General features: G+C 38.8%; 1 protein-coding gene across 2 annotated transcripts in view; it reads left to right on the plus strand.

The window, feature by feature from the left end:
* OTUD4 (OTU deubiquitinase 4) overlaps positions 1-19,700 on the plus strand; it is a 62,492-nt gene that overhangs the window by 35,744 nt on the left and 7,048 nt on the right. The window contains exons 14-19 of one of the 2 annotated variants that reach the window (XM_075614188.1): positions 707-869; positions 11,113-11,236; positions 13,306-13,355; positions 14,410-14,542; positions 16,553-16,807; positions 19,233-19,273. In XM_075614188.1, coding sequence (XP_075470303.1) covers positions 707-869; positions 11,113-11,236; positions 13,306-13,355; positions 14,410-14,542; positions 16,553-16,807; positions 19,233-19,273 — 766 coding nt within the window. Of the gene's footprint in view, positions 1-706; positions 870-11,112; positions 11,237-13,305; positions 13,356-14,409; positions 14,543-16,552; positions 16,808-19,232; positions 19,274-19,700 lie in introns of those variants that run through there. The other variant, XR_012803845.1, reaches the window with a different exon arrangement.

Below are 19,700 nucleotides of genomic sequence, written 5' to 3' on the forward strand. Positions count from 1 at the left end.
TAGGCTGTTTATTTTTCCCTGAAATGATACATTGAAATGTACATCTATGATAGGTTGATTTAAAGTCAAGTCTCTGTTTCCCCATCTTGGTTTCTGAGACCAAGGTTTTATTGTCAAGACCTTGGCTTTAGGCCTTTATGCAGGATGCCAGTTTCATAGCACGTGATCATATTCCGTTCATTCCTCATAGAATTGCTCAATTTGGTGTTTGTGGTATAAAACGTATACATTGCCCATGTCCACTGAAAATATTTGCAACAACTGTAGTGGAGAATACTGACAGAAAAACCTTGACCAGTGCAGAATAGCTGGCAAAAAAACATTTATTCACTCAGATTTGCAGTACTGCTGTCTTATCACAGGTTGTCAATCACCGGTGCCTCTCTCATAGTGATGGTCCATTTAAAGTACTATTGATGCAAGCTTTGCACATCTTCTGTGAATGGGCGAGTATTTTGTATGGCCTTTCCCAATATGCTTATACTGTTTGCTCCTACTGGAAATGTATAATTGTTACCATTGTTATTAAATATTGATAGATCTGGCAGCATACACATGCTGCACAGGATATCTTAGGACTTTGAAACTAAGTTTGCTTGTAGAATTCTTATGACCTTCTTTCCTAGCTGCTCACACATGGATATTGCTTCCATGTACTTATGGGAGTAAGTGGTGACTAAGTTTGATGTCTCCCTTCTGTCTGCAGGAAGGTCGAGAGGGAGCGAAGTGAGGATTCTAATTACTCCAAACGAGAGAGTGTCCACTTTGGTCTGTCTCCGGATGAGCGTAGGGAGAAACAAGCCATTGAGGAGTCTAAGTCTCTGTATGAAATTCAGAGCAGAGACGAGGATGCATTTCCTGCCCTTTCTGTAAGTGTCATTTCAGAGAATACAAATTTGCCAAACATGGAATTATATTTTGCTCTGATCTACAATGGAATGTATGAACTTAAATTCTTCAACTACTGCATTTCTTACTGAAATCAGAACCAATTGCACCCTTTCCTATTAAGGGCAGTAACACTATCATCTATCTTGTTACAGATGCACATTTCTTAAACATTACATTTTTCCTTTTTTACATTCACTTGAACTCTTGCTAAATCTTGCTGTTCCGTGGTGACTTTCACTACAAAAAAAACCAGCAGATGTAAACTGCTGTCCCGTGTTGACTGTTGCATCATTATATTAGTGCATGTTCCGGAATCACCGCTTTCTACCCCTACCACCTATTCAAAACAATGACTGCTTCGCTACTCATCTGGCTCTCGCCAATCTCTACTTCACCCTCCTGAAATCACTTTGACTATAAAGTTGTACAGGAATTACAAACGTCTCCTTCTTTCCTTCAAAGCTTTCCACGTTTCTGCCTCTCCTTTCATCTACAGTAGGTCTAATATTTCACTGTCACTACTCACGTCTTGCACTCTGCTTAATGCGATCTCCTCTCTATCTCCTATGTCTACTGCCATCTCAAGCCTTTAGACACGTTGGTCCATACCCCTGGAATGTTGTTCCTTTCTTTTTCTACCACGTTTCTTGGTTTATCTAATGGACCCATGTGAAATCTCACCCCAGAACACAACTATGCTACTCTCTCCTAACATCCTTACTTGTGTTCAGCAGGGCAGGGTCTCCCTTCTAATGCTCATTTGTATATTTGTCAAATGTTCGGGTTATGTCTCCAGGTATATCTAGTAATTAGGTCTTATTTACTATGTGTGTGTGTATCTATATATATATATATATATATATATATATAACACACACACACATATCTGTTAGAAAAGTCTTTGCGGTGTAATACTCCGGAATCAGGTTTGCAGTTCAAATCAAAAGTCTTTTATTTCTTCAATCGGCTTCAGCGTTTTATGTAGCAAGGACACATATTATTAGATACATCTGTTAGTCTTCAGTATCTAAGAAGGGAGTAACTTATGCTATATTCAGAGTGATTCTTATACCCTCAGAACAAAGAGATATAAATGTTCCCTCTCAGCTTCCATTATCATAGGTCTTCCAGTAAAAGACTAATACCAGTTTTATCACCCAAAAATCTACACTGTCTCAATATTTACCTTTAATTCTATTTGAAGCTGAGATCCTTCTCCTGATCTAACTATACATTCCTGAGTGAAATTCCGTACCTTATTAAAGATTTGTCAAATTATATTATATATCCAAATCTATCATAATCGTATTGTCAGATAATACTTCCATACATTTTACTGTATTAACACATACCATCCCTATTATTTTCCATTTTAACCAATCATTCCGATCAGTATGAACTACTGCAACATTTTCTACTTCTGGTGACCATCTTGATACATACTTTTTCATTCTATACCTTATTTGTTGGGGATGGGTATTGAAATTTGGAACCCAGATGGATGCTATGGGTAACTATTAATCGTTGCTGAACAGTTACTCCCTTCAATATTATTTGTTATATACCTTGCTCCTGTTATTTCTGATGGCATTATAATGGAAGTACTGTGTAACATCTGGCATTCCTTTTCCAAGGTTACCTGTACATCAATAGTTAATTGATTATACACATTGCTGGGTATCAAACAATTTACTTGAGAATCATAGTCTGCACGTTTAACCTGATTATCACTAATGTTGTTCTATTAAATCCTCCAACATTCTATATTATTTACTCTTACTACTCCCTGTATTATTTGATAAATTCTATCTATCCTTCTGCAAATCCCAGTGTCTTGGCTTTCTTCACCTACAATTCCTGTAAAGACACACTCATAAGAATATTGCATACATCTAACAACATTAGATTTTGTTTCACAATCCTTTGCTGTCCCCAAAGAAACGAGTATACTGTACAGAATATAACAATAAATGTCATTGTTCTGTATACTGACATCCCTCAATTCCAGATCTTTCGTCTTCATACTTCTTTCTTAGGTAAAAAGTTTCTTTGAGAGGAGTTCATCCGAATATTGTTCTGAATCGGTTATTGACTCGTGTCCTTCCTGTATCATGGATGCTTCACATCCAAATACTCGTACAGTCCATCCTCCAATGTTAAAAGTCATATGTAACATAAAAAACTGAACTGAATCATTGTACTTTAACCTTTACAACTAGCTTGTACGAATCAATGTGTAGTAACATTGAAACATTTGCCTTGGGTTTGGCATGAACACATTGTATTTACAGAACTGTTTGACCCATTTTCTTGAGAATAATATAAGATCCATCCCAACCTGCATACCATGGGCCAGGTTTTCGGAAACTTTTTACTATAACTTTCATTCCTGGAAGAAACTTATACATTGGATTTATCTTGGCAATCCCCTTTTTCTGTGGGGGCCATGTTATCTGCTGCAAAATATAAAAGTTTAGCTAACTGATTTTGCAATACAGACAAACATTGAGTATCTGATAGAAAAACTAGTCATTTGCCTTCCAGTCATTAACTCATGAAGCGTTAACTGTGTTTTCACATTGGGTGTTGCTCGAATAAACATAAGAACTCATGGTAAATAATGAAGTGTTTACCGTATATTGCTAGCATCTTTTTAAATCTTGATTTCAATGTCCTATTCATCCTTTCAACTATCCCCGCTGACTGTGGATGATATATAACATGAAAAAACTACTGGATCCCCAGCAGATAACATAAATGTTAATAATAATAATATTGCAGAATCTCGAACATTTCTCTATTCTTTCCTCAATATTTTAATTACCAATCATAATTAATTATAATTAATATCCCTAATATGTTTAATATATCTCCCCCCCCAACAAATATGTATGTTTTATAACCATATTTGTTGTGGTAAAATATACAATTTTTTTCCTGCAACTGTTTTTATATCTGCTGCAATCTTCCTGCTGCTTGAAAATCATACAGGACATGTTCATTTACAAAAACAAAACAGTCAGTTTCCTGTCATGAGTCTGAACAGAAAAACCTTAATAACTAAAATAAAACTTTGACCAAAAACATCTCTAAAATCTTCCCTATAAAACAAAATAAAAATTAATGTATTCATTATTAATAACCATTTATTTCTAATGTCAAAATACTTTTCTTTTTCTTAACTACTGTATTCCTTCCATATAAACCTTTGACCTTAAAAACAAATTCACTTATTTTAGTAGCGTCCTGGCCATGGATAGCTATCAATACAAATAACCTGTTTTTTTTGCACAATCTTTCTCTACTTATCACTGCTTAACTACCATCCTCCACTTTTTATTTTTATGCGGAGGAAAAAAACTTTTGAGTCTAAACAACAATCTATAAAGACATCGGACTCCTCCAATTTGTAAAAGAGATCTGTTCCATCTCCAGCATCTCCGTACAAATATGTTTTACCTTTATACTGCATCGATGCAATGCCATTAGCTGTTTAATACATTTAAACTGTCATCTTTTTACTGGTGTCATTAATATAAAAGATGTAAAAAAAAAAATCTTAAAACAAATAATTATTCCTAAAAAAAAAAAAAAAAAAAAATATATGTTAATTTTAAACTTCTACAGTGATTCTGTAATCTTACTTCACTCAGTATAACTTTTTTTTTTTTAAATAATATGACCACAAAAAACCCTTGGCTTAAAATCTGGACATATTGTCAATTGTCTATGAAAAATTAAACTCATCGAAAAAAACAAAAACGTTTACTTAACTTATTTTGGGGGGGAAAAAACTTGTATTCCAAATATATTTATTTATATACACACACACACACACACACACACACTGCAAGCGCAATGCATAGCATCAGGCAGCGGAGCTTTCTTAAAGAGGTTTGTTTTTAGATATGTCTTAGGCTTTGTACATAAAAATGACGCGTGTGACGTGTCCTACACACCTACACACCTACACACACACACACACACACACACACCTACACCTACACACACACACCTACATACCTAGACCTACACACACACACCTACATACCTAGACCTACACACACACCTACACACACACACACCTACACACACACTAGCTGAGAGACCCGGCGTTGCCCGGGAGTAAAATGTCCCGCTCCCTCCTCTCTCTCCACTCCTCCTGTCTGTTTCTCCGCTCCCCCCTATTTCTCCGCTCCCCCTCTCTTTCTCGGTTCCGCCCTCACCCCCCCTATTCCCATGTGCAGTACTGGACCCCCCCCCCCATGCGCAGCTCCTGTCCCTCAACCTACAGTGTCCCAGACACACACACACCGTGTCACAGACACACACGCACACACAGTGGACAGGAGATGAAGGGGGAGGGAGAGTGGAACGGCCGCCGATCCGAACAGGCGGCTTCCCCCTCCCCCCCGCACCCATCTCCCGCACCGCGCAGGCAACCAAGGGAGCGCCGTGGGCAAGGGGACCGGAGGGAAGGGCATGTACACACGGGACAGCCGTGACTGCACACACCCCCCCCACGCCCATCTCCCGCCCCATCGGGCGCCCCAATCTTCCCACAAATCCTTAGCTTCTTGCCACAAAGTGGTGCCTCCCACCACTTTGAGGCAGTGAGATGGATTTGTGGCAATGGGTGTTCAAGAAGATGTATAGTGGCACCGGCTAATGTGAGAAAGACTCTTGCCAACATGCTAAAATGAGGCCGGCATGGCAAGTAAGGCTTCAGCCCCCAAATATGCAAAACACCAACCAAAAAGCAATGGCCTTCATTCTCCAGGTGCCAGATTGTCCCTGGACTTGATAGTATTCAGGAAGACGGCATGATGGTGCTACGAATCCCCCAGAGGTTAAACAAAACTGTCATTCAAACCTCAATCTGGCTACACACAACTACTGGACTCTCACCAGTGAAGCAGCAATGCAAGAACTGGACAACGAACTTAAAAGGATGAAATGGGATATTTTTTGCCTTGATGAATTAAGAAAAAAAGCATGAAGACCTCATTGAGCTCAAAAGCGAACAACTATTCTATTTACAGAGGCACAGAAAATGGAAGAATCAGGGGAGTAGGCTTTATGGTTAACAAGAGATGGAGAAACAACATAGTGGACTCTGAAAGCTCATCGGAAACAGCAAAAATCATAATTCAGTTGACAAAGCATAATAAAAGTGCATGCCAAACATCGTCACACAGACAATGAAGTAGAAGACTTCCACCATGAAATCAACCAAATTGACAACAAAGGAAACTGTCATCTCTGGATCATTATGGGAGATTTCAATACAAAGATTTGTGCCGAGCAGAAAGACAAAGCATTAGTTAAGTATTGTTACGGCAAAAGGAATGAACGAGGAGACATATTGGTGGAATTTGCTGAATGGAAAAACTTTTACATCATTAATTCATTTTTTAAGAAGAATCCAAACAGAAAATGGACATGGAGTGGACCTAATGTAATCAAGAATTAAATTGACTATATCCTAACTAACAACAAATACGTGATTGAAGACTGCACAATCCTTAACCGTTTTGACACAAGGAGTGATCACCAATTGGTTCATTGCAAATTACATCAGAATTCGAAATTGAAAAAAGAAACCTGATGAAAAAGGGGGGAAAAATCAGCTTCAAAAACCCAAGAACAACGGCGAATAATTTCAACGAGAGCTGAAACATTGCTTTAGCTTGCTCAAAATGCACCGAAACACTTAACTGTTTGGTAATGAAGAACTTATTAAGATTGTAGTTAAAAGCGCAGAAAACTGTGGCAGAATCACCAACAAGAAACAGGTTTAAGAACATAGATGAGACAAAACAATTAATTAGGAGACAAAAAGAAATGAAGCAATCCCAAGACGAAAGAACAAGAATTGAATATGCAGAGTTGTGCAAGGCAATCCGCAAGCGTATAACAGAAAATGTAACTGTGATATGGTGAAGAAGACAATTGAAGATAACTAAAGCTTAAAGAAGACGAAGCTGTGATTTCAGTGCGATGATTTGCTTCTTCAAAATCATCAAACTAGACAATGGATTAACAATAAATGACTGTGTACTTTAAAAACAGTTAAGGACTTCTACGTGAAATTGTATGAGCATACAGATAACATGGCATAGTCCAACAGAGTGAGAAGAAACCACCAATGATGTCCCATGTGTCCTTTCAGAAGAAGTGGCAAATAAAATCCATGAAAAATGGGAAGGCCCCTGGGCCTGGATGGAATTACAACTGAAACCTTGAATTAATCTGGGGCAGAATTACAGAAAATCCTCAAATTCTTAACATGCTACTTGAAGAACAGGAACTCTCCAGAACAATTGAACAATATCTTGGTTATCTCATCCACAAAAAAGGCGACACATCAGACCTCAAACTACAGACCAATCAGTCTACTTCCAATCACTTACAAGATTTTTTACGAAGATGCTTACTAATCAACTGCAACAGACTGCTTTGCCCACCTAGAGAACAAGCGGGATCTTGCAGTGGATACATCAAAATGAACCACATCCATGTCGTATAGGATGTGATTTCCTGTAGTAATGAATACGATCTACCACTTGTCTTTGGATTCGTAGGGTCAAAAAAAAAGCATTTGATTCTGTGTACACCTCACCGGTTTTAAAGGCATTAAGAAGACAAAGTGTTGAAGAAGCGTACATTGATATTATAAGGAACATTTATGAGAATGCCACATCAACCATTACATTAAATGAAGATACAAGCAAGATGAGGATCAGCAAGGAAGTGCGAAAGGGAGACACCATGTCACCAAAGCTTTTCACAGCAACACTTGAAGAATTCTTCAAGACATTGAATACGGAAAAAAAAGGAATCAAAATCAACGGTTAATATTGTCACCTACGATTTGCAGATGACCTTGTTAGTGTTGCAACAAGTCCAGGAGCCCTCAAGCAACAAATCAGAGAGGTCACCGAAGCAAAGGAGAAGGTGGGCCTCCATATGAATCTCAGCAAGACCAAAGTGATTTTCAACAAATGAGTCAACACTGTGAAGATCGAAATAAATGGAAAAGAACTATAAGAAATCAACCAGCAAGTATCAATAGACGGGAACTTTTTGAATTAAATTTATAGGAGAATGAAGATGGAATGGAGCGCATTTGGAAGAAACAAGACAATCTTAAAGGGCACCTTCTACTGTATCTCAAAAGGAAAGCATTTAAGTAGTGTTGTCTGTGTCATGGTGGACCAGAACTTATCAACACTTTATATTTTTGGGATTCTCGATTGAACGCAACAAGGAGGGCAAAATAAATTGTCATTTATTTCCTTGATAGACAAACACACGATAACCTCAGAATACACTTACTGGGATGGGGAAACGAAATAAATTGTCCTTTGAACGAAAGATGAAGAAACAAAGTTTCTGGGTTACAATCCTTTGGTTAGGGCGCAACTTGCCTGCCTGATATTTCCATCAAATGTAAAAAGTTTATTCTGGTTCGTTCTGAGATCCCCAGCGCTAACGAATTCCTGAAGTAGGGGTAAATCCTTGGTTATGATGTTTTAACCCCTTGCATTCTGGAACCGCTGCCGCTGTACTTGGATGGGATCTTGAACCACGCTTGAAGAAATCATGAATCGCCACACTGGGAATAACTCGACAGGCATGGTTATAGAGTTTACAGTCCTATCCCTAACATGTGAGCCCAATCCCCTCCGTGGGAACATTTAACCCACCAATCCCTGTTCTGCCCATGCTAGGAACTTCTGGCAAAAGTGGCTTCATGGTTTGCACAGAGCATGTGCAACAGAAATTTCATCTTCCCTCACCTGGCCACTTGCTACTTAGCATATTTCATCCTGTTTTCTTCCTGAATGCCGCTCAGTCTAGCTAGGCCAAATTGGGACCCTTTTGATCTAAGATTATTGGGGCTTCAATTAGCATGGAAGGGCTAACAAATTATTTGGTCTTTCCTGTTAACAAGAGGTTAACACCTTTGAATCCTGCTAAGCATTTCAAAGCCCAGGATTACACCCCCCCAAGTGGCATCTCCTGTCTAATGTTAATTTCCTTACTCTTAACATATAAGCATGTTAATACATTCCTTGCTGGGCACAGGAACAGCTTCCTGGTGGTACCTTTTAAAATATAAGTAAAATACAGTATGTATATATATATATATATATATAATATATATATGTATATATATATATGTATATATATATATATATATACACACACACACACACACACACACACACTTTATGTATGTGTGGGGGACCCCAAACAATATGTATGGGCTTTTAACCCCTTCTGTCCCAACACGATTTAGGGTTAATCAGCCGGGCATACTACCTTTATTATTGGCCTGATTAACCCCCGATCGTCACAGACTGCCTTACCCACTTGCTATATGTATGTGAATCGTAGACCCTAAATGTGAAGTCAATTCAGAAGCATCAGAACTATGTACCGGCAGGCCCCGCTCGTATGGCGGATTACGTTCCCTGGCGCCGAAAAGCGAAAATCGTCAAAAAGCAGAACCGCCGATTTTCAGCTTCTGTGCATGTGTAGACTTGTAGTCCCCCCTTCCGTGCATGCGCGAACTCGACCGCACCCCCGTTTTGTACATGCGCGGCCTCGGGCGTCCCCGTTCTGCGCATGCGCAGACATGGCGGCCGCCTTCTCGGTACCGCCGTATTGGCGGATCGCCGAGAAGCGGGGTCCTATTGTATGCTTTGTATTACCCGAAGAGACAGGAAAAATTAATGATCAAAACCAAACAAAAGTCTGTGACATCATCACTAGGGTGAATACTTTATGAATTAATTCCTCAAAAGGGCTATGCTAACTGGTTTGGTACTTAGTTTGGTACTTAGTAAGATTTGAGCTATACTAAATAAAAGAAGCGCTTCGCTTCTCGGCGATCTGCAAATGCGGCGGTACCGAGATGGGGGCCGCCATGTGTGCGCATGCGCACAATGGGGACACCCGAAGACACGCATGTACAGAACGGGGAAGCGACAGAATTTGTGCATGCGCAGAATGGGGGGACTGCAAGTCTGCGCATGCGCAAAAACTGAAAATCACCGGTTCCGCCTTTTGGCGATTTCCGCTTTGTGGCGGCGCCAGGGAACATAACCCGTGTACGAGTGGGGCCCGCCTGTACATAGTTCTATAATGTAACCACAAAAGACAAAACAGAGTTATAATTCCAATAGTCAACATGTTGTTTATATTATTCCTGCTGAATATGTAAATAATGTAAATTTTAAAAATTGTTTTATGTAAATAATTTGTATGATTTGGAGTTGTAGTTTTTATTTTTTAAGAATACTATACTATGATTTTAGTGATTATCATTAAAAGTAATTTTTTAATTCGTAATGTTTAACTTTCACTCAGCATCAGCAGAAAGACAATTTACAACATATTGGCATATGCCAATTAAAGCATGCAACACGAGGTCACAATGACACATCCTTTACTGTTCATGAATTGTCTATTACCAGGATCTATAGCATAATTCACTTTTTGCTATCAACTTTTGGTCTATTTCCATGAACAATTAAGAATATGGAGTAAGGATTACGGAAAAAGACAGGTTTACTAACCCATACATTAATGACTAGTGTGTGTTGTAAAGGATCTCAACTGTTAAAGGAGCAATCCCGCATAGCTGACCAAAAAAAACATTATTTAGTAAAGCATTTAGCAATGTAATTGGCTTCTAGAAACTATTCTAACTGTGCTTAAAGCAAAGATTTGGCGGGTTTTGTTTCTTTGGAAAAGTATTACAAATTTAACTTCTTGGGGGTCTCTGAATAGGGAAGTATTTGTCAATCACGTTTTTTATTATTATTTTAATTTTTTTTTCCGCCTGCCCTTGTCAGTGGTCTGGGAAGGAGGAGGGACTCAGGCTGGGCAAGGTCTTAGAAAGTAGTGAGATTTAAATAAAAAAATAATAATTGTAAGGGTCATATTTCAGTAAAAAAAAATAAGGCATCAGTCATCCAGATTTAACCCCTTAAACATGTCATTACCATCAGTGCACTTTGGTCATAGGAGGGATTGCACCTTTTAATCAGTTAATACAAGTCTTTGACCGAGTACCATCTTGTGTGACCGTGGGCAAGCCTCATGCTTCTACATATTAGACTGTATATCCCTTTGTTATTATGCAGTAGTGCAGTATATACTGCAAGTGCTACTTGAACTTCTAATGCATTGCTTTGTGCTTTTTCTCAGACTCCACCAGTTGATCAGACTGCCACTCAGACTACTGAAGCCTTCCCTGCGAAAAAGATGTCCAGTCTGAAAACTGAGAGAAGCACCAGAAGAAAATCAGAAGGAGACGATCGTAGAGACAAAGGTTTACTTTATTTACAGTACTAGGCAGCCCTAATAAAATATTTCGGGAGTATAGGGGTATACAAGTGATGTAACATTTATTAAACAATGCTTCAATCATTCACATTTAATCCATTACACCCATCAGTGATATCAGTCCATTTTAGTCGTAGGTGGGGCTGCATTTTTGAAGATTCAGTCTTCCGCATTCATTATTGAATGGTTGTTTGACGTTCGTGACGAGCTTAACCCAATAAGTAAAAATGCTATTCCAAAAATGTGAACATTTCCTTAAAAAAAAAAAAAAAAAAGGACTTTCTATGGCAATTTTGTAGTCAACCCAGTGAAATTCATACATCGTCCTTTTAAAAGAACTTTTAGATAATACAATTTTTATTTTTTTAAGAATTCCCCTTTGTTTAGTTAATATTTTTACATGAGAAAATATGTGGTGGTCGCAAAGAGGAATTCTTAAAAAAATAAAAATTGTTTTATCTGGGGCAGATAAGAAATAAAACGTTTTTTTTTTTAATTTATTTTTTATTGTGTGGCTAACAAGAGTATTGTTGGTTAAGAGGCACAAGTCATATTTTCTGTAAGTAGATAGAGCGGAATCCTGGAGTGGGTGATTTTGAATTCTCATGTAAAAGCTGATGAATTCTGGTTTGTTTCATGTTTGTTTATGAAGTCATTGGTCAAAGAATGATGATAGTAGGAGGTATGGAGAACCACTACTTTTTATTTACAACCCACCACTTTCTTATGGAGAAATGGATAGTTCCACTGACTAATGAAAGAAAATGTTTCCATTTTAGGAAGCCTTTTCTCAGTTTGCTCTTTCCAGGCTTTAATATTGTATAGGAGCTGAACAGAGAACTGATTATTAACTCTAGGAGGACATCAAAAAGGTGTGGTAGTAATTATATAAAATATATATTAAATACATTTGAGCATGTAACTGGTTGTGTAGGTGATGTTAGGATAAATTAGAGGATCAAAAATAGGAGGCGACACAGCAATGGGGTATGAGGAATAAAGTGGGAAATTATTTTCCTGCGTGGTCTGAGTGAAGCCTCACAAGAGCCTTGTACCTCAGTTAGCAGCCCTGTGTCTCTGGCACACCCGGTGTGGAGTAGCGATTGTGCACAGTCTTGCTCCTCCAGCTGACTTGTCTCCGTGTGTAGATCAAATAGATAGGTGTTTGTTTTTTTAGTATTTCTTGTTTTTGAATGTTTTTTTATGTAGTTTAATAAACCATTTATATCCTATTTTGCTGGCGAGTTTTCCACATTTTTTTCCTGGAGCGGCGGTCTTCCCGATCTATGCACCTTTCTTTCCTTGTTTAATATTATATACATCTTTCTAAACTATAGCCAACACAGCTTTTCCTCATCTACGTCATACATGATACCATAACTTGTTTGGAGACACTTCAACTACTGGCCAGGTTACTAGAGTACTTTTGACAGCTACCCCATGGGGAGTTTTATTCTTCCAAATATGTTGGTTCCCTTGTAGAAGAGAGATCAATGTCAAGCAAGGGAAACCACACATTCATGGGCATGCAAATGTGAAAGAGATTTGACTTTAGAGAAGCCCCATGCAGGGATTGTACTTGCAAACCTACGAAAATACTCGTGATTGTCACGAATCTCATAGTCAATAGTGCCCAAATGTAGAAGAAGAACATTCTAGCTGTGAGCCCATGTCACAGTGACTCCTTCCTTAATTATTTTCCGGGGTTTTACCTTCGCTGTAATCTGAGCTGGGTGATGCCGATTGGAGCCTCTTTTGTCGCTTCATGTGCATTTTGCTCTTTGTGACATGCTACTTTTTCTCTTCTGCCCCAGTATATGATGGGTACTAATATTTAGCGCAGCAGAGGTCACAGGGCAAATGCCACAGCCATAAGGGCGTCCTGCACATGAAGCTGTATAGAAAGCTACAATCAGAATCCTGTCCCACAGAGCTACATCACAGAAATGTCAGATATCACAGATTTGCATTATTAAGGAACCAAAAGGTGTGGACATTAGATCTCCTATGTAATAGCTAAGTTATTTAAGTTTGTGTTCTATCATTTCATTTCAGCTTCCAAACTGGTGCAGCCAGCAAAAGTGAGAGACCTGAAAGTAGCCAAGGTGAATTCTATCCCCCTCATTTTTTTTTTTACCAAGGGTGTAACTGAAAATCCCCAAAAGGTAGAATATATCATTCTTGTATAACATGAAAGGTAGAATACATCATTCTTGTATAACATGCCTGACAGAGGTCATTTTCAGAAACTAAATGAGGAAGAGTGGTAACTTCCGACAGCTCGTTGGAGAGTTCTGGTATCGAATGTAATTGAATTGATGAAACGCTGTTTTAATGACTGATGGGTATAGCAAAGTGAATATTGGAGAGTTCTACTTTGGTTGACATCAGCCAAATATTTTTAAGTCTCCTACCACCACTGAAGGGCATCAAACACATATGTAGGGTCACGAAGCATACATTGACAGTGCCAGTTTCGTTCATTTTAAAAAAAAAAATGTAAAAAAAAACCAAAGCATTTCCTGCATTAAAAAAAAAAAAAAATGTATTTAAATGTCACCAGGATTGTAATGCACATATAAGGGACAATGACCTGAAAAGAGAATATATACTGTAAGCATTTTGTGGAACACCGAAATAGAGAAGATATGTAGACTGTAGTGATGTGCTTTATAATAGATATTAATTACCTTGTTTGGATGCTATAACTAGAACATTCCTGGCCTTTTTGCAACTGAATGTGATTAACGTACGATTTAAATAAAGTGTTTTTACTAAGAATGGGGACCCACATTTTCTTGTGGCCTGCGTGACGTGCATTGGTAGAGGGAGGTGACTCCACTAACAGCTGATCTTTTATTTTGTTGTTGTGTTGAACCCGGAAATGTTTGCCTGCTATTTCCAAGTTAAAACCTTGTGAAAAGGAGAATATCCGTTGGTGTGGAACAAATCTATTTATGACTTGGGTTAAAACTTGTACCTTGTGATGTTGTTTCAAGTAATTGCATCTCTATCAAACTATTTGAAGTGGTCTCCACGCCTGTATTTTATAGGGTCACTGCCTTGGAAGCGGCTAAACTAATTACGTCTGAAAATGCTATTTACAGCACTGTCAGAAAAAGAAAAACACATTAATATTATTCTATCTTTACTTCACAGGAAGGAATGGAGCATTTTGCTACCTCAGATGATGTTGGTTTACATGGTAATGCCCCTGCTCTTCCAACCCCTGCTGAGCACCAGACACTAACCACAGTGCCTTCTATGCCCTCAACTGCACCAACCTGGTCAGGTCAGTCTAACATGTCACTAGCGATACACTTGGGTTCTTGCTTGCCACTTGTTTTCCAGCAATGCTGGTTAACTGGTGGAAACCGTTAACTGGAGCAATGTTCTCAGCTCCACAATATCAACAAATAAGGAGTTCCAAGTGATGGACTCATTGTAATCGGGAAGATGCGATCAGACCATTCCAGATCTTTTGGCTTATAACAAATACCACGGCAAGGCATTCCAACCACATCTCATCTCTTACACGAGAGGTTTCCAAACATAAATGTCCGTAGAATCAAATGTTATTTCCTTAGCTATACCACACATTCATTGTCCCTCTGCCACTGAGACATACAGGCCCAGATTTAGTAAGTGGTGGTATGCTGTAAGAGAGGGGTGCGCAAACTTTCTGCGCTGCGCCTCCCTGCCTGCTCAGCCCCAGTGCCCGCGCTTACCCCTTACCTAGGAACCAGCGTCAAATGACGCCACTGCGTCATTTGAAGCGCTTTGCCATGGCGACACGGCATCAAATGACGCCGCGGGGTAATGTGTCGTCACGTCGCATGATAAATGACGCTGCGTTGCCATGGCGACGCATCAACCGAAGCCAAGTTAAGTAAGTTACAGAGGCCTCGCGCACTCCCCGACATTTAATTTAAATGCTTTGGGGAGGCGCGTGGCGCCTCTGTACCCACCGCATCCCCCCCAAAATAATCTTGCGTCCCCCGGTTTGTGCACCCCTGCTGTAAGACACCATATGGCCCATCCACTTGAATGGGCTGATAGTCAATCACTTGTTTGAATATTAATGATTCAAAGGGGCAGTCACTCCCAGGAACAAAGTAAACTAATGGCAGAGGCCTGTTTAATACGTTAAATGTGGATAATAAGCGCCACTTTTTACAAAATCAGAAATGTTTTAACTATTTTTTTTTTTTTTGTGAACTTGTTCTTTATTTGCAATTTCTTTAAGAAAAGTGGGGGGTGGGATACAGAACAAAAAGAGGGTGACGTGTTGCTTTTGGATTACATACATTTGTATCATATATATAACACATTTAATGAGGTAAACATTAACGACATCACTGTTAGGACAGCGTATAAAATAACTAATACAAAAAATCAACTAAAAAGACTGGGAGAAGGGAAAAGAAAAAGAAGAAAAAATGTCATTGCTTTTGGAATATTTTTCCACTTGTTCGTATATCGTAAGAACGTACTAACAATCGTACAAAAACTATTTTTTCTTAACATTTCAGAAGGTAGTTGAGTGACAGACGATCCTCAAAGTAGATTTAGTTTTATTTAAACACAATACACAATTAGGGTTAATAGTATTGCTCTGCCCTCCTGTTATGAGGACACGCATCCTGGTCTAGGCAGAGAATATCTCTCAAAGCACCAGTGTATATATACTTGTAAAAAATAAACATTAATCATTCACACCTCATCCTGCACATGCGTATTTCTTCCCCCCCTAAAATCCCTCTATCCTAATCAGCCTAACCTTTTACCCTAATCCCCTAACCTAAAAACCTAATCCCTTACCCTAAAACCCCTATCCTTAACCCCCTAGCCGCTAAATTAACCCTTAAATTAACTTACCTTTTTGGCGATGAAACTGCTGCTGAAACCTTACAGATGTAACAGACGATATTGCTCCCGCAGGTGAAAGGTCATGACAACGCCGCCCACTTTACACGCACAACTAATTTAAAACAAGGGCTGCTTCTCCCACTAGCATGTTGTGCATGTCCCAAAGGAAAACACCAGTACAATAACATCTGCTGCATCTGTATTGCTTGTCCCTGTATATTTGATTGTCCGTTTCCTTGCATTTTAAAAAACTCTGTGGTTGGCCCTCTAACCAATCAAATAATAACAATTACATGTTATTATAGAACAGAAGCTACGGAATAAGCAGTTCTCTGTCTCTTTACACATCCTACCTTGAACCGTAAAATAATTGTAAAAATAAGCTGGTCAGCTACATTTCTGAAATTGATCACTGATGTTTTTGAATTCTCAGGTATTTCAGCGCAAATAGCTGCTTCTCCAGGAACGGCGTCTGATTTTAGCATGTTACAGGCGGAAGTAGCATCGGCTCCGTTCCCACCACTGCCCGTTCCAGTGCCAGCAGTTAACCAGCCTCTACTGCCTTTACCTCAGACTATGAGTCCTTATCAGGACCCACTGTATCCTGGGTTGCCTTTTAATGAGGCGGGGGAAAGAGCCAGTGCACCTCCTTACTCCTTCTGTAAGAGTGGAGAAGACCTTCCTAATGGTAAGTAGCAGACTTTGTTTATTATTGTTTATGTTGCTTCAGCTATCGAAATATTTCAACATTTGTTCAAGATAACAAATGTACGATATGCATTCTGAATTTGTATTTTCTTAAATTTTTCTCTGTTCCGATAATGTAGACAATGTTTCAAAATAGGTAAAAGTTGTATGTGTTTTCTGAAGTGGGGAACCTGGCTTGAATTCCGGGTGGGGTGGAGTGGAGAGAGAGAGAGATAATATTTGATTACATCTTAATTTAAATCCTAATAATAGGTAACGATAACCTTGTCAAACAAATTACACAAAAACATGATACTTTTTCAACATTTATCCACAAATGAAATGATTCAACATTCAATATCCATGTGTGAAAAAGTATGTTAACCTTTAGATTCAGTGCCTGACAGCACCCCCTTGAGCAGCAATTACTTCAACTAAGTGTTTCCTGTAACTGCTGGTCAGTCTCACATCGGCTTTGAGGAATTATGGCCCATTCCTCCTTACAGAAATGCTATGATATTTGAGGGCTTCCTTGCATGGATAGCTCGCTTCCGGTTCTGCCACAACATTTCAATGGAGTTTAGGTCCGGACTTTGACTAGGCCATTATAAAACGTGAAATTTCTTCTTCTGCAGCCGTTCTTTTGTAGATCTGCTTGTATATTTAGGATAATTTTCTTGTCGCATGAAACACTTTCGGTTCAGTTTCAGCTGACAAATGAATGGCCTTCTCCTATAGAATCTTCTGATACAATGCAGAATTCATAGATGTGTTAATAATGGCAAGCCATCCAGGTCCTGAGGCATCAAAGCAGCCTTAAACCATCACATTCCCACCACCATGCTTGACGGTTGGGATGAGGTTCTTTTGTTCGAACGAGGTGTTTGGTTTTCGCCAAACATAAAGTTTCTCTTTAAGGCCAAAAAGTTCTACCTTTGACTTGTCTGTCCATAGAATATTGTTCCAGAAGTCTGGTGGATCATCTATGTTCTCTTTGGCGAACTTCAGACGGGCAGCAATGTTCTTTTTAGAGAGCAGTGGTTTCCTCCTGGCTATCCTTCCATGACCACCATTCTTGTTCAGTCTTTTTCTGATACTTAAGTCAGGAACACTAACATTAGCTCAGGCGAGAGCGGCCTGCAGATCCTTGGGTTTTACTCTGGGGTTCTTTGTGACTTCCTGGATGATTTGCCAGTTTGTTCTTGGATAGATTTGGGTAGGATGACTGCTCCTGGGTAGAGGTACTGTGGTCTTGAACTTTTTCCATTTGTAGACTATCTGTCGGATAGTGGATTGTTGGAGCCCAACATCCTTAGTCTAGAAAGGGTTACAAAGCTATATCTGAGGTCCTCAGAGATTTCTTTTGACCGTGGCAAGATGTTTCCACACACATGTACTGTATGGCGAAGACCAAACTCACTAAGCTACTGATCTTTATATAGGGTGGGACCTTCCAAACTCACATCTGAAGATCTCCCTAATTATTTCAACACCTGATTCTAATTATCCCCTTTAATTTAGCTGATAAAACCCGGGTTTCACTTACTTTTGCACAATAATTTTGACTCTTAATTACTCATTGTTTGTCCAATTCATACATCATTTTGTTTCAAAAGACATTGAATTGGTTAATATAAACCCTATTGGCTATTTAAGAAAATAACTTTTGTTTCAAGAATGTTATCATGGAAAAACTATGGAATTTCTGTGACTATCCTTGGAATTCACAAACACTTTCTCGCCCCTGTATACCCAAAAGTACTTACCTTGCAGTGCTATGTTGTCTTGTTCCTGCAGTTGTGTTTGGGTGAAGTACTTTTGAATTGATATATCTGATTATCGTACATGCACTTGTCAAAATATTTACCTTCATATTGTTCCTTAGGTGTACCTTACATTGTTGCTATTTTTTTATTTTATACATCATCGGTGTAGAGGTAAAACTCATTAAGTGCATTTTTGCCAACAACTCATTATATGCACTTCCTGACTTGGAATTTCTTGATATTTCAATTAAAAAACCCATTGAGTGCCTATTTAGTCATAGTTCAGAGTTACCAAAACATGACACTCATTAAGTATGATTTTGAAATGTTCTGGCCTGGGTACTCTAGAAAGTGGGAATATGTACGTAGCTCAAAATAGGAAGGTACTGTCAAGCTTCTTTGAAAAAAAAAAAAAATGCAAAAAGTGTTTTGTTCGACATATATATATAATCGTTTCAGGGACCATTCACCAACTATCTTACACACAACCTTTACAAAACCATGTAACCGTATTAATCTCAGCATTGCTTTGTTCTACAAGTGTTTAATTCTACCATTATCAGGAATGACATTCCAGCAGGGCGATGTCATTAGATAACATAATATTGTTGATTTTTCTTCACTACACCTTCTTCACCTTTTTATTTTTGAATCTTTTAGATAAAAGCATCCTTCGTTTTTTCTTCAACCTTGGCGTAAAGGTATTTTTTCCACTTCTTCAATAATTGTTCTTTTAACGGGTGGGTGAGGGGAGGGGGGGATACTGTGTCGTGAAATGCTTTGTGATGTAAGTTAACACAAATAAGGGGGGGTGGAGGGGGAAAAGGTCCATACATTGATGTATCTGACACATTCCTGGGAAGTGACCTTGGCTTTATTACCACCACCAAATCACCAGTATTTATTTACCCTTATTAAGATCTACCATGTGCATTGAGGCCTGTATGATCAGGACAAGGTTCAAAGACACAACTTTCTATTGCTATTTAATTTTGAAGGAGGCTCATGATGTTTCCTAAACATAGTTACGAAGTAGAGGAGGTTGAAAAAAAGACACATGTCCATCAAGTTCAACCTATGCTAAATGGAGACGACAGATTTTGATCCAGAGGAAGGCAAACTCAAAAC

The sequence above is a fragment of the Ascaphus truei genome, chromosome 1, assembly GCF_040206685.1.
Source record: "Ascaphus truei isolate aAscTru1 chromosome 1, aAscTru1.hap1, whole genome shotgun sequence".
In the NCBI taxonomy this organism is placed as follows: Eukaryota; Metazoa; Chordata; class Amphibia; order Anura; family Ascaphidae; genus Ascaphus; species Ascaphus truei.